The sequence below is a fragment of the Ostrinia nubilalis genome, chromosome 21 (genome assembly GCF_963855985.1).
Source record: "Ostrinia nubilalis chromosome 21, ilOstNubi1.1, whole genome shotgun sequence".
Classification (NCBI taxonomy): domain Eukaryota; kingdom Metazoa; phylum Arthropoda; class Insecta; order Lepidoptera; family Crambidae; genus Ostrinia; species Ostrinia nubilalis.
Window position 1 is genome coordinate 1,006,006 of NC_087108.1, and position 14,553 is coordinate 1,020,558.

Consider the following 14,553-nt stretch of genomic DNA (forward strand, 5'->3'; position numbering starts at 1 on the left):
AAACAGCTGACGTACGCTGTTGAACGACCAATCGTATCGCAGAATCGAGAAGCGTGTCTGGATTGTTGACGTTAAAAATTACCATAATCGGGGCTCAGCCCTATAGCTTCGGCGCAGTGCCGATCACTGACGTTTGTCAACAAAATGGTGCTTGACTCTTGAGACAGGCTAAATTACACCATATTGTTAATGACATTGAGCATACATTTTTTTAAATACCTTCGCGAAGTAAAACTTCTGTACGTAGTACTTATAATTATTCTGTGTCTCTACTGGCCATGTACCGTGGAGACTAGATCCAGTACGTCGCCTACGCCGCAAAGGGGCGAACATCATACGAACGATAAAAAAAATTGTTAAGTATACAGAATGCTCCATTCTTCAGGCACTATGTCGCTTTTTGCTCTTCTGTCCTGTATAATACTATAAAAATAGGTTCGCCCCTTTTTTGTCGACGAGTAGTACCACAGCTAAATTCCGGTCGTCGGACAGATAGAATTTCGTCTCGCGCTCGCACACTCACTGCGGCCGCCCGTCGCACAGTCGCGACAGCAATATAATTACGCGCGAGCGATAAGGATGGGTAGCTTGAGGTCATTAGACGAAATTCTATCTGTCCGGCGACCGGACTTTACTCACATTTCCCCCTGTGTCGCACAGTGTCGGAGGCACAGTCCGCGTCCACACCACAAGTCCAGGATGGAATAGGTCTGGGGCAGGGACGATACGCGCGCCCGCCGCTGCTGCTTCGGTCTGGACGTTAGCCATGTACCATTCGGCAGCTAGGGTTGGATGGATCTCTATGTTCATATGCTAAAAATCAATAAAGAATCAATAATTAAGCTCAGAAAATGTCAATTATTGTCGTTTTTCTGAGCTGACATATTGTGGAATTTTGCAATGATGTATTCCTTACTAGATCTTGCCTATACTAAAATTTGTCAAAACTGGGTCAAGAGCAACAAGCTTTGAAAAACTGTCAGAAATCTTTTCATATTTAGGCTTGATTTTCTTCTATGCTAACATTGGTATCAATCAAAACAAAATACCTAATTACTTGTACGCTAAGCTGACATAAATATTAAAAAGTAATTACTTACAGCTTAATTCACATAAAATTAAATAAGAAAAGATCAGAGGTGGAATTGTGTAAAGCAATCGTAATCATTTGACAGTTCATAACGTACGATAAAGTCAGTTAAACAAAGCGTTTGACAGAATAATCGTACGTTATGAACTGTCAAATGATAACGATTGCTTTACACAATTCCACCTCAGGTGTTAGGTAAAGATAACATACCTTCATACACTCTCCAGGCTTGTAAATCTTGTTCATTTCATTTGCAGCTTTCTTTGCTAACTTTTCTGCTGCTTGCTTTTCTTTCAAAGACTGCTTACTGGCTTTTGTCTTCTTATTCTCAGTATTTTCCGTACTCCCTACACCAAAAACTGTTATTAGCTATAGTCCAGTCTGTGGGCACATAGAATTTTTTCCAATGACCCCAAGCTACCCATCCTTATCGCTCGCGCGTAATTATGTTGTTGTCGCGTTCGCACACTCACTGCGGGCACCCGTCGCACAGTAGCTTGGGGTCATTGGAAAAAAATCTACGTGCTCACAGACCGGGCTTTAGTTCATCATCACCATCATCATGAAGAAGAGACTACTTACCTAATTCTACAGTTCAACAACATCAAAACCCCTTCCAATTCTTCTGAGCCAAATTAACCCTCACCCTCAAGCCCCGTGAATCGAGTCACAATAGATAAAATTGTTTCATGGTAATATTCCTCCCCAACTCATCTGGCCAGTGTGGGGGGTGTAGGCCAAATTCTCCATTTGCCTCTGGTAAATTAAAGAGTCGTGCTTCTGCAGTGGGAACTAAAAATGACCAGAGGGCTATGTGAGTTTTTTTCACTCACTAGTGAGCGTGTCAAAAAATGACATTAAATGTATGACGGATTGTACAGAGCCCCTAGCGGGAAACTTTCAAAAACTAAAATTTTCATACATTTTTAATCGATGTAAACTCACACAGCCCACTGGTGATGATGCAACCGCATGAGGTTTGATGGGTTAACTTACCAACACTCCTTCTCTTTCCCCTGCCCCTGGTTTTCTGGGCTCTAGATGTGCCGGGCAAGTTTACAGCAGTTAGGCCTTCATCGTCATCTGTACCAAAAAGGTAAGATAGATTAAATAAAGACTACAGACATATGGATAAACTCACCCATTTAACTTATAAAGTACAGCAGTATCTATTCTAAGATCTACACTCGCGAGCAAAAATATGGAATCACCCTATTTGTTTTGAGCTATCATAAGAACTAAATGACTAATAGATGATAATAAAAGTGGTACCATTTTAAAGGTAATATTATTGATACCATAGATCTTAATATCACTCAGAAAAAGAGGGTGATTCCATACTTTTGCTCGTAAGTATATTTAATTTTGATTTAGAGTCTGGATATAATCTGAAGGATGGTAAACAGTCTTTAGTTGCAAGTAAAACGTGTAAATTTTATGACTGAATGACCTGAGCTGGAGGCCAGGGCTTGTCGTCGAAAATAAATGTAATAAAGTATTTATTATCTACTTTTACTACCTAACTTCTACTCTAAAATTCAACTTACCAAGTGGAATAGAATCGTCTTGGGTCAAATCCATGTGATCAACTTTCTTTGCCATTATTAACTACTTTAATAGAATTAAACACCGAGGAGAACAACTTATTTAATCTAATTTATGGCTTACAATATGCAATTATAAAACTACTGACTAATATTTCGAAAATGTTGCATTTTGGAAAACAAAACAAACAACGCACGCCGGCCACTTTTCTCTATGCGCCGGCCGGTCCAACAACATCTGTCAAGAATGGCGGAAGTGACAATGACATTGACAATGACTTTGACAGATTTAAGATGAAGTCCACCCAAATATTCGATAATGCAACGCTTACGTATACGACACAAAGATATCAACAATATAATTTGTTGGACCGAATCATCACTTTTGTCTTTTGTCAAACAAAATTGCGGCAAAAGTTCGCAGCTTTTGCTTTGCGGTAAACCTTTGAATTTCATTCAAATAGTTCTCTAGTAAAAGCAATCGCTTTGTCGTTAGTTTGTTTTCAAAAAGTCTATTACAGACAAACCTTCGACAAAAGATGAAATCCACTTAACAAAATAATTTTATTGTGGATCTCCCAATATTTCACAGAATGTAACATAGGCCCAGGAACCCGGCCTTGAATTTTTTTCAAAGTAAAAGAATGAAAGTAAATTCTGCGTGAGTGATTGAACCAAATAATAGGTAACCTACATAAACAAACAAACGACCGTAAATGAAAAACGTAGCAAAATGAAACAATTCGACGCACGAGCCAGCCTATTGATTTCCCATAAAAGCGTAGTAAATCATCCCGGAACCGCTATCAGCGCTTTTGAACGTTTTGTTGAATTCACAGCTCGACAATGTTTCAGACAGATGAGATTTATTTCCTACCAGGATTTGCTCTGGTTAAGATTTAGGCTATAACACATTGCTTAGCTGGTACACTCTGCTTCACAATTACATTTATAGTCTACCTGCGTTTTATCGACATTTTTAAGCTGTCCAATCTAGAATTGAATCCAGTACCCGCGCTCCAAGACTAGACGATGCGCTGCTGCACCTTCCATTACGCCAATAATTGGGCTCACGGGCTCACCATGCTGTAACTAACTGCAAGTTACAATAATTTATTTTTATTTATAAACATACTCGTACTTAAAAAATTAGGTTATTAGCTTTAACACAGAAAAGAAGTCAACTTCTTAGCTGAGAAGCGGAAAGCAACATTGCATTAGTAAGTCCGCGAAGCGCAGTCTCTGCCGCAATGACTCAAGAAAATGCAATTTCAATTTCAAAAATCTATTGATCATAGCTTTTTTGAAAATTTATTACCTACCTGTTATTGAAATTCATAAAGAAATCATCTCCAACAAGAACCCTCACCCAGTCCATTAGGCGATTGATTTCCAAACAAAATACCTAAAAAATTACGTAATGCAAATATCATACCGGCATTTTTCACTGTCTGTTAAAGTGTTTGCTCTGTCTGAGGGACCCTCACTCGCCCTCCGGCCTCCGCTGCAGTCTGCCTTTGTCTCCGAGGGCGACCGCCCGCGCGCACTCCGCGCCCCGGCTAAAAATAACTTACTCCCGCATCCTTCATAACGAACCAAAATAACAACCGCGCTTTTATAAAAAAAAAAGGAATTCTATTCGCGTTCTTTTTTCAAAATTGTGTGAATTAAACGATTTTGTTGCGAATCTGTGAACCAGTTGATGCGAAACCAAAATAAACAAAAGAATCGCGAGCGAATGATGCGGGCATAAGAATTTCGTTCGTTCGTACAAATTCGAATATGGATTGGCGCGAAAAACTTTTTGGTAAAGTGCTCGTCAAATCGGGTCAAAGTGGCCAGTTAGAGAATGTGGCGACCATGGAGGCTCTAGTTGACTGTGTGGAGGAAGGTGAAGGTGCCGTGTGTGGAATATACTTTTCTTTCGCGAATATAAGCGACGAGAGTGACGATTTCGGCGTGCGTTTGGAGGAGGTGTACAATAAAGTGCATCCGAGGCTGAAGGTAGTGCAAGTGGTGTTATGGGCGCATGTTGGGACCCCTGAAGGACCGGTGGAGAGAGAAGCCGGGTTCCATCGGAGCTTGATCGGGAAGCCTTGGTTCGCTGTGCCGTTCCATGATGTGGATACAAAGGTAAGGATTTGCGACAATACATATACCATACTTAACTTTTTCTTTGGAAACCTGTTTTTGTTTACATTCTTCAACCCTAGCTCTGCTGGTTTTGATATTTATTTTGTAGGTAGTTATATTTTTTTATACGGAAAAACTAATGAATCACCAAACTTTTATGAAAATAAATAAAAATGAGTACTTACTAAATCATGTTAATAGTATTGGTGATTTAACTATAATACAAACACATGGGACATGGTAAAAACTGTGGGAAATAATAAAAATATAACAATTTAAAAAACAAGTTAAAATGAAATCCAGCTTGAGCACGAACATCCTATTTTTCCTTTGAGAACAAAAATTTATTTCAAACTTAATTTAAATCAAAAGACATTTTATGAAAAGAACCAGTTTTGAATCAAATTCGTTGAAAACAGTTGAAAAGGTTGTTTAATCGGCGAAGTTCGTTCGAAATTCGAATTAGCGTTAAATTGGAAGTAACAAAAACCTTGTTCATCTTCAATAATTACATCTTCTTAACATTTTCTCCAAATATTTGTACTTACAACAGTTATTAAAAGTAGGTACAGTTAGCATCGGGTCTTTAAATGTTATAACTAAATAATTAAATTATGTTTATAGTATTTTATTAAAAACAAACTTTATGTATATAAAAATTATGTTCTTTACATTTATGATTATTTAAATTATGGTATTGAAAATTAGAGAAAGTTATTATTATGCCTAAGAAATCATTATGCATTTAGAAAACTATGCATATCAAAGTTTATGCGAAAAAACTTTATGCAAATACTGTTATGCCAAACTAAATTATGATGAAAAATGTTATGCGTCTGAGAGGGCACCCGTTAGCATCAAATAGTTCATGACACCTAAAGTGGCCTTAAAGTTGACAAGACAGACAACACAAACTTATTTTGGTGAGTGTTACGAACTAATTGACACTGACTGTACCAGAAAATAACACAACAAATTAGTAATAATTAAATACGTCTAGCGAGCTGTAGAAGAAAAGAGCGAAGGAAAATCTCGGTTATTTCTGCCAATCGCCAAGGCCAATGACCGATAATGAGGGTAAACAAACCCTTATAAATTTTCCTTTATAATTCCGATTGCACCGGGGTGCACCTGTTCCCGGGGAAAAAACCTCCCCCTTCCCCCCAGGGGTGCTAGGGTAGAAGTGAGTAATTTAGGGTGATGCATGGCATTGAGCCCCCATGATTGCAAGGGGAGCTGAGGGCGCAGTTCTAAGGGCTAGGTTTTGAACTGCGTAAAGGGAATGCAAAGTGACTTTGTAGGTAGGAAGAGTTAGTTTCTGTTTTAGTGCGATTTTAATACGAAGTTTTCAATACATGAGAGTATAGTTGCTTTACGTTCGTATGAATGCGATTATTGCATATTATTTTAAGTAAAACAAAGGCGGAGTTGCGCCATCTTACTTTAACTTTAATAAACGTAAGAAATCTATCAAACTCCATACAATAAACATCGATTAAGTAGTGCAACTCAGCCTTACAAGTTAGTGCTTTAAAAAAACTATGATTCCTGTTATAAAATGGGTTAAATGCACTAGGGAAGTGTAATCATCTTTCTTAGTTCAGCATATCGAAGTGAACACGAAAAAGTACCTATCTTTAACGTTATCTACAGTCTACAGACCCTGGACAAATAATAAACACCCCTCCAGGAGTTGTCCACTTTTGTCATAAATCACATGAATAAACAACACTTTGGGATCACTCACAAATCCTCAAAGCAGTTTGAACTTTAAGCTTATAGAATTAAAGTTCACACGTTCCCTATCCAAGTCATACCACAGGTGTGTGTGTCCAAAATCCGCAGATCATGGCCAACTTGGTCACTCTACTTATTAAAATCCAAGCGATATTGAACTATATTTGAACTGTATAAGGTTTGAAATGTCAGCTGATCGTCTGAGTCATCCTGCCGAATAAGTAGTGGGATTTTGAACTCTAACTCATTGGAATACGATTGGAATATGTTAGCAGGGTGTTGTATTCTCGGGAGACGTTTCGCAAACATAACGATTAATATTAAGGGATGTGGTTGCATTTGAAAATGATAAAATCGATCGACATTTTGGTAAACGGAACCACAGATAAGTTACACCACAGAATATCTAACATTTACATGTTGAAACCAGTAGGTAGGTACAAGATTTTATTCTACTCGTATGGTTATTAAACTACCTACCTACTTACTGTACTGTAAGTACTAGACTAGAATGTCTTGAATTTAAGCTTAGGTATTGTGTTAAATTAAAAGCCAATTAGGTCCCGAGGTCTTGTATTAAAGAGCTTTTAGTGATAAGCAATAAGGTGTGGTATTCCAATTTGTGCAAAGTTCTCTACCAAACTGTTAATTTTCTGCAGAGTAATAAGATTTACACAGTGGAAAATGCACTATCGATAAAATTAAACATTCAATCGATACACTCACATCCCTAATTTGTCCCGCATCGGTCAGTATCGCTAATTAATGCGTAATTAAACCTCTCTTAGGTATAATTCCCCTGGCTCTTGTATTGTTGGTGCGATGTTGGAAACTGCTCTCTTCCTTTGAATTTTCCATTCTTATTGTTTCATAATGAAATAAAATTAATCAATTTCTCTCGTCGATTAGATCAAATTCTTCACTGGATGCGGGCGCATTACCGGTCTTTGTGGAAATCCTTGGGTGAGGCCTTTGTCCAGAGACGTCATTTGGCTGAAACGAATATTTATGTCATTCTAGGGCACTAAATAGTCTAGTCTAGGTACAAACACGTCCTAAATTAGTAATAGCCCTAGTGATGCTCTACCTCTGGACTTCGGCTTGACGCTACTTTTTGGGACACCCTGTATAGATAAATAAATACTATGACTTTGACTTTGATAAATGCTAGTAAGTAGGTACATACCACGTTACGAAAGACAACAATCTGCTAGTGCTGAAAAGTGGCAAAATACTTACCGTCTCACCTTTGTCAACCTGTTATTTTTTACAGAAAATAGGTTATAGCTTCCACACAAAGATTGCTTTTACTTATTCTCCAAACTGATCGAAACGGAGTCTGCGTTATACCTAATAGCAGATGATGACGAAATCTATGTAAATCCCTATTTACTCGAGTCATAATCCAGGCATTGAGGGAACACAGTAACTAATGGTGATGCTTTCCCCGGATTTACGGCTAACCTAGTTATGCTACTACTGTAATTATATCTGCCCAATACCGCAATGGCGGCGGCGGCCAGTCTAGACCGCAGGCTGACAGCCTGAGATACAGATAATATATTTGAAAATTGCAGGATGTTTCCAAAATGGAACGCTAGACAAGATAGAGGACATGGGTATTTGTTAAAACTTGCCTTTCCAACCTTATTACCGAGTGGGTAGGAACTTGTCCCAAAAATGGCACGTCAGACTGACTTTAATTACTCCCACGCAGCGATTTTTACTGGAAGCATGTTATTTTTATTTGAGTGGTTTATGGCTCTCTCCAGTGTTCATTTTGTCTCCAAATTCTTAAATTGATGTATTATTATGATGTCTCTGTCTACTCATTTGTCATTCATGCATGACTCAGAACCAGAACTCAGACTTAGCCAAAACGTTTGTTATTTTTAATTAATATCGAATCCTTGAAAACAACGTCCTTAAAAAGGAATATTTTCTCAAAATTAATTCATGTCTTACCCACTTACTTTTAAGTATATTTGCCAGTTATAACAACACTTCTGTTGTAGCCCCGTAGATGAAAACTGGACTAAAACACACAAAAGTAGAATGTCGATCTGTGTACACTCCTAAAATACTGTCTGGGACTACCGAGCGGTGTGTGCTGGGCAAATATTGTGACTGCGACAAAGGCTGGCAAACCAAACACCAAACATTTTGCTTCTATTTAAATAAGACTCAGAATTGCCCAGCTATGCTTGTAACAAACGAGGTTTACAAATACCATTTTATTATCATGTATGTTGATGATCGTTTCCGTTAGTGGTCTTTTCTTCGTCTATTAAGAGGTAAACAAAGGTTCATTAATGTAAGCACAAGTGATCATCACACCACTCTCGATTTATGGTGGTACTCCTCCCACCAGGTATTTTTCCACTGTTTGGTTTTGAAAGAATTACTGGAAGCTTCTAAGCTATGATTATATTATTGATTAAGTGTCCGATTTGACATTTGTCTCTAGTTCCTTCCTGCCCCCTTAGACAAAACGCACTTTTTGATCGAATCGAAAATCGAATCCGTCAAAACTCCATACAAAAAAGGGGCTTTTCGACCACTTTTCGACTGGTTTGCGATTATAATTTGCACTTTGTCTAGACCCACTGATGAACTTTTGCAATGTCCAGATAAAACAAATCATTTTGCAAACGTGTCATCACTTGAATAGGTACACTGTGCTTCATATGGCACGTGCCACTCAACTTCACCCAAAAAAAAGACCCAATTTCTACATAATGTCACTGTGTCTGACTAATGACGAACAAAGCAACGGGACGCAGCATGCACGCGGCCATTGTGCGGGGTTCAGTTTTCAGGGATTCAAGCCCGTGCCTCTGCGCATGAATCTTTGAACAGCGAGCGTTTGGCCATCGATTTGTCTAGCTTTTTTTACTATACAGTTTGTAGTCAGAGGGCTGAGTGTAAGTTTTTTTCAAACGCGCTCACGTGAGCGCGTCAATAAATGACATTAAATGTAGGTATGACGGATTGTACAGCGCCCCTAGCGGGAAACTTTCAAAAACTAAAATTTTCATACATTTTTTTATGTAAACTCACACTCAGCCCACAGTCCTTGGATCCAATTCATAAAAGATAGTAGACCGTAATAAAAATTTGAAATCTGAACCAATAATATGACTTGTCTGTGATTTCAGTCAAATCTCTCAATGAATTATAGTCACAAGATATTTTTATACAACTCTACTTAGTTACTTTAATATTATTTTTGTAAATACAATGAGATATGGAGACAAAAAGTGAACATATCACTTTTTGTCGGCCGTTTAGTGTAGTGGTTCGAATCGGACTACTATTCTGGAGGTTGTGGGTTCGATTCCCGCACAGTACAAACATTTGTGTGCATGAATATATTTGTTTGTATTGGACTGGGTGTTTTCTATGTATAATATGTATGTATGTATTTACAAAAAAAAAGTATTTAAGTATGTTTAGGTATATCCGTTGTCTAGTACCCATAGTACAAGCTTTGCTTAGTTTGGGACTAGAAGCGCAGTGCAAAAGGATATTTATTTATTTAGTTATTTTTACTCCTATAATAATGAAAGTAAAACACAGGTAGAAGGAGGCCTGTTAACTTTATGGGTCTGTTTGTTTGTCTTTGGTACATAGTACTTAACTAGTTTATTTTACGAGACTTGGACGCAGTTCTGCCTTCACAAACAATAATAAAGCAAAGCTTTACAGAAACAATGGTCTGCTTCCCTCGTGTAAAGCCTTCAAGCTTCACCTTTTGTACAAGTTATTTTTAGTTTAAATCAAACTTGCACTTTGTTCACTCGTAATATAAACTTTAACATTTACTGAGTTTCTTGCGCTACTTCTTCTCAGCACTCAGGCGCGGATCCACAGTTGTCTTGTGGGCACTGTGGGCATGCCCACAACCTTAATTTGCTTGTTTGAATTATGATCTATTGATAAGATCGATAGGCATGCATGTATGTCCGGGCATGTAGTGATCCAACTCTCACTTTGCTAATTTTTTGTGGCTGTGCCCACAACCTTTTTTGAGGGCTGGATCCGCTCCTGTCAGCACAGGCCCATTTATTGTCCCGAAGCAGTGGTAGGGTTAACACTGGGACGTGTAAAAGCTTTTTAAAAGCCTACTTGCAAAAATAAAATGAGTTTTATGAATTTTATCCGTATCTACGAGGTGTACAGTAAACCGGAATTCCTTGCCGAATAACCAGGCATCTCTGCATTTGCATTTTTAAAGAGCGCCGTCGAGCGATCCGATTATTCCGAATTCCAGAATCTTGAATCGCTGCATGGAATTTCTTGGAATGGAACGCGATTTTGAGCTTCACGCTCCAGCGAGTAACGTTTCAGGAAATTGTGTTTAAGTTGTCTGGATTCCTTTTTCGAGGGAATTTAGACTAACATTTAGGTAAGCACTTTGGAGTGACGGGAAAATGGAATGGAAAATTAACAAAATGAACATTAATGGTAGACTTAGGTATCTTTGGAATTTGGAACGCCACTTTAGTGATAGGTAAGAAAAGATTTTTCAGGACGTTAAAATAAAAATATCGATAAGAATCACTGGAATTAAGTACTAGATATTTCTCACTTTGTTTTGATATTAACTTTTGATGTTCAATCATTTTCACTAACGTAATTGCCTGTATTGCAAAATCAGACTTCAATGTATGTACCAGCGTCGAAATACTAAGAAAAGAAAACTTTTTAAATTGAGGCAGGTGCCCTTCGTGAAATAACTACGTCATGATAAATTTTATTGGAAATCTGAAGCGGCAAGATGGTATCCCCCTTAAATATTCTCATGCTTACAATTTTTTTCCCTTTATAGCTTGTTCGCACGAAGTTCAAAAACCTTAATTCTTTATTAATTGTAGCCCAAGGTACGAGCTTTTACTGTTAAGATTCTTGAGAACCACCTACTTAGTTCATTAATTTTTACGTAGAGTAACAGACGTCTTTTTCGTTCACACAGTAATATGAGTATTTTTTTTTCCTGAATTTTTCAGAGATTTTATTATGTATAGTTATTTTGCTATTCAAGAGACGAATCCATCAATAAATCTCATCATCATCATCATTTAAGCCGCAGGACGTCAACTGCTGAACATAGGCCTCCACCAATGATTTCCACATCGCCCGGTTTGGTAGCAGCCTGCATCCAGCACCTTCCAAGTATCTTTATCAATAAATCTGATATCATTAAAATGAAATTAATCCAGCAGTTCTTGAGTTATAAATGGTGTAACTTAGTTTGTGTTTTCTAGCCTTCTTCAACGAATCTCAGTGTCAGATTAATTCAACGAAGCTTGCCATTGCAAATTCTCCTGCAGTACGTTTATCTGGATTACATCATAATTGAATTCGTAAGTCAGCATGTGCATGCATTAGGGTCAACGAACCGCCGCCATGTTGCGATGCGAAGATTAACGTATGCATGCGCTTTTGTTGCGGTTACGTTTCGGTGGTGGGAACACACTTTGAGATTAATAATATTAATTTGAGAAAACTTTGCTTATTATGTGGTTTATTAGTCAAACACCAAGATTGTCTTTTTCATGGTCATGATGACACTTAATTTGGTCTCTTTTATGAGAATCTATTCATCGTCATCATCATTTCAGCCATAGGACGTCCACTGCTGAACATAGGCCTATGATTTTCACAATGGCCGGTTGGTAGCGGCCTGCATCCAGCGCCTTCCGGCTACCTTTATGAGGTCGTCGGTTCCTTTTTTTTTTACCTCCACTTCAGAACCGCGAAATCTGTTCATCAGTCAATATCAAAATCGTTATTACTGAGAAAAGTTAAGAACAAACAAAACAAAGTTTAAACTTTCGTGGCCATTGAATGTCTTCTTTGTATTCACTTCTTCTTCTATCATGATCACGTTAGAGATCCACTAAAGCAAATGTAGAAAGCTCAAAAAGTGCATGGTGAAAAGTTTTCTAAGTTTCAGTACTAGGACCTCACTACCAGATCACTCTTTCTTTGAACTTTTTCGCACATATCCCACTGCTGAACAGATTTCCATGTTTTGTAATCCTCGAAGGTCGGCCTCGAACAGGCTAACAGAAGTAGGTAAATAAAAGAAGCAAATAAAGCACCAAAATGTCAAGTAACTACCTATATTAGAAGATTTACACATTCCCTATTATCTTAGTAAGATTACATACGTCTTTTATTTGTGACACAAAGATAGTAAATCAGAAACAACATGTCCTCCTAGAAACTAATTAGGCGCCCCCAATAAATTCAGAAGTTGGCCACAAGCGCCATTTGACCTAACGAGCGCGTTTGTCCCGCGGCCATTACAGGGTTAATCGCTCTCTATCCCGGTCGATGGGTTAAGTTTTGTTTACGGCAATCAACAGAAGCAGTTTTTGAACTAGGGATGTTTTTGGTTAGAAATACGAGGCTTGACTATTGTCGGCAAAGGAAGATGTTTGATGTAGAGGCGTTTAACACAGTAATATAATAGGTAAAAGAGATTAGGTCCAAATACACTACCTTGAGGGACACCTATACCTTTCTTCCTGGATGTGCCTGTGGATATGTTACATAGTATCATCGAATGTATTGAACTTGTGAACAAAACGAAACGTGCTGTCAGACACTGAAGGCTTTAGGCTTTCAGCACATTGGAGCGACTACCTGATAAAGGTAGCAGGAAGGCGCTGGATGCAGGCCGCTACCAACCGTGCGATGTGGTCATTGGGGGAGGCCTATGTTCAGCAGTAGACATGCTGTAGGAAAGGATGATGATGATGATATAACTGAACTTTCAGTCTCTTATTCGCACTAGATTCGGCTGCTGCGTTGCTACAAGTCTTGCAAAACAAAAGAAACCAAATACTGTTACTTGTTTTCTATCATTTTCTATAAGCAGACGTTAGTCCAGAGTCCCGAGTGGAACATTGTTTATATTCACTCGCCCAAAAATAATGGTATTTAAGGTTAGGAAATCACATTGATAAGGTGGCGAGTTCCAATCACCTGGCTAAGTTTAGTTTACCCAATCCATATTTCCATAAACTATCAACTTAATGAAAACCCCCAATTTTCTAATCCAATCTCCCATTAAATGCTTTCACGGGGATCCCATGGGAGTGTTCGCTTGCCCTCCTGGCAGCCGCCAGGTCGGGGGGTCAACCGCCATTAATAACCCTGAGATGTGGGCGTGGCCTGATGGCATCATTTGTTGTCTGTCAGACGTAACGATGCTTGGAATACAAGGAAAATGCGCATTAGCTATTCATTGGAATGGCTAATCTGAAGTACCTACCTATTTATTTCTTTGAGGGTCTGGGGAATAACGTAACACTGTCAAAGTATTATCTGTGGTATTATCTTCAAATATTTACGTCTATTTTTTTGAATAACATTTATCATAACACAACATCGCGATTGATGCAAATTCACAACTTTCTATAAGTAGAGACACTCAGAAATTGATTTTGTAAACAAAACCTCTAGATTAAAATATTACTTTTATAGTTTTTTAAGTCTGTATATTAAAGCACAGTCTCATTTTTTATTATTCAAAGATCCATTTTCTCTGCACACCTATTGGAAACCTAAAGAATTGCTCAGCAGACAGATAATAAACTGTAAAAAAATAGCATTAGTATAACATAATGGTCTTGTTTTAACTTTACTGCACCGGGTTAAGTTGTAAGTTTAAAGATTAACCTCTCACTCATGACATGCAGGTTTTGCAAATAATTTAATCGTATCTTTAACCACAGTTGCATACCCACCTGTAATGTTTCGAAAGACGTTCGTCTAGGCGGGTTGACGTTTGCTGGAGGGCCCTACAGGCCGCACTCCACCGCGCTAGGGTTGACATTCTTTTTGCTTTTACCCTCTGTCTGCTCTGAAGTATAAATAGGGGTGTTAATTATTTCGGCCCTATCGTCTGCTACCTACTAGATTTGGTTAATTTATTTGACTTGTGATAAAGTGGTCAATTAGCTAAGATCTTGTGTTACGCATTGTTTTTTTACCAGAACAGAGAATTAGACTCCTTCATCTTCTTACTAAAATAAA

The 14,553-nt window shown here is 38.2% G+C and overlaps 2 protein-coding genes and 1 long non-coding RNA gene across 3 annotated transcripts in view; 2 read left to right on the top strand and 1 right to left on the bottom strand.

The window, feature by feature from the left end:
- The window catches only part of LOC135082033 (uncharacterized), a 194,883-nt gene that overhangs the window by 74,936 nt on the left and 105,394 nt on the right, over positions 1–14,553 (top strand). The window lies entirely within an intron of this gene.
- LOC135082381 (uncharacterized) lies at positions 610–2,832 on the bottom strand. Its single transcript, XM_063977177.1, has 4 exons — positions 2,638–2,832; positions 2,087–2,173; positions 1,301–1,437; positions 610–813 (listed from the first exon to the last, which is right to left on the bottom strand). Exons 1-4 carry the CDS (start codon positions 2,690–2,692, stop codon positions 610–612), a joined length of 483 nt encoding a protein of 160 aa, XP_063833247.1. The 5' UTR covers positions 2,693–2,832.
- Positions 4,140–14,553, top strand: part of LOC135082383 (uncharacterized) — a 67,163-nt gene continuing 56,749 nt past the window's right edge. Inside the window, exon 1 of the mRNA XM_063977178.1 lies at positions 4,140–4,767. Within this exon, the coding sequence (XP_063833248.1) occupies positions 4,417–4,767 (351 nt within the window). The 5' untranslated portion in view covers positions 4,140–4,416. The remainder of the gene's footprint in view (positions 4,768–14,553) is intronic.

Coding starts and splice junctions, on each gene's coding strand:
- LOC135082381 (XM_063977177.1), bottom strand. CDS start 2,692: ATGGCAAAGAAAGTTGATCACATGGATTTGACCCAAGACGATTCTATT. Junction 1,438..2,086: donor GGGAAAGAGAAGGAGTGTTG/GTAAGTTAACCC, acceptor TTTTTGGTGTAG/GGAGTACGGAAAATACTGAG. Junction 814..1,300: donor AGCCTGGAGAGTGTATGAAG/GTATGTTATCTT, acceptor ATTGATTTTTAG/CATATGAACATAGAGATCCA.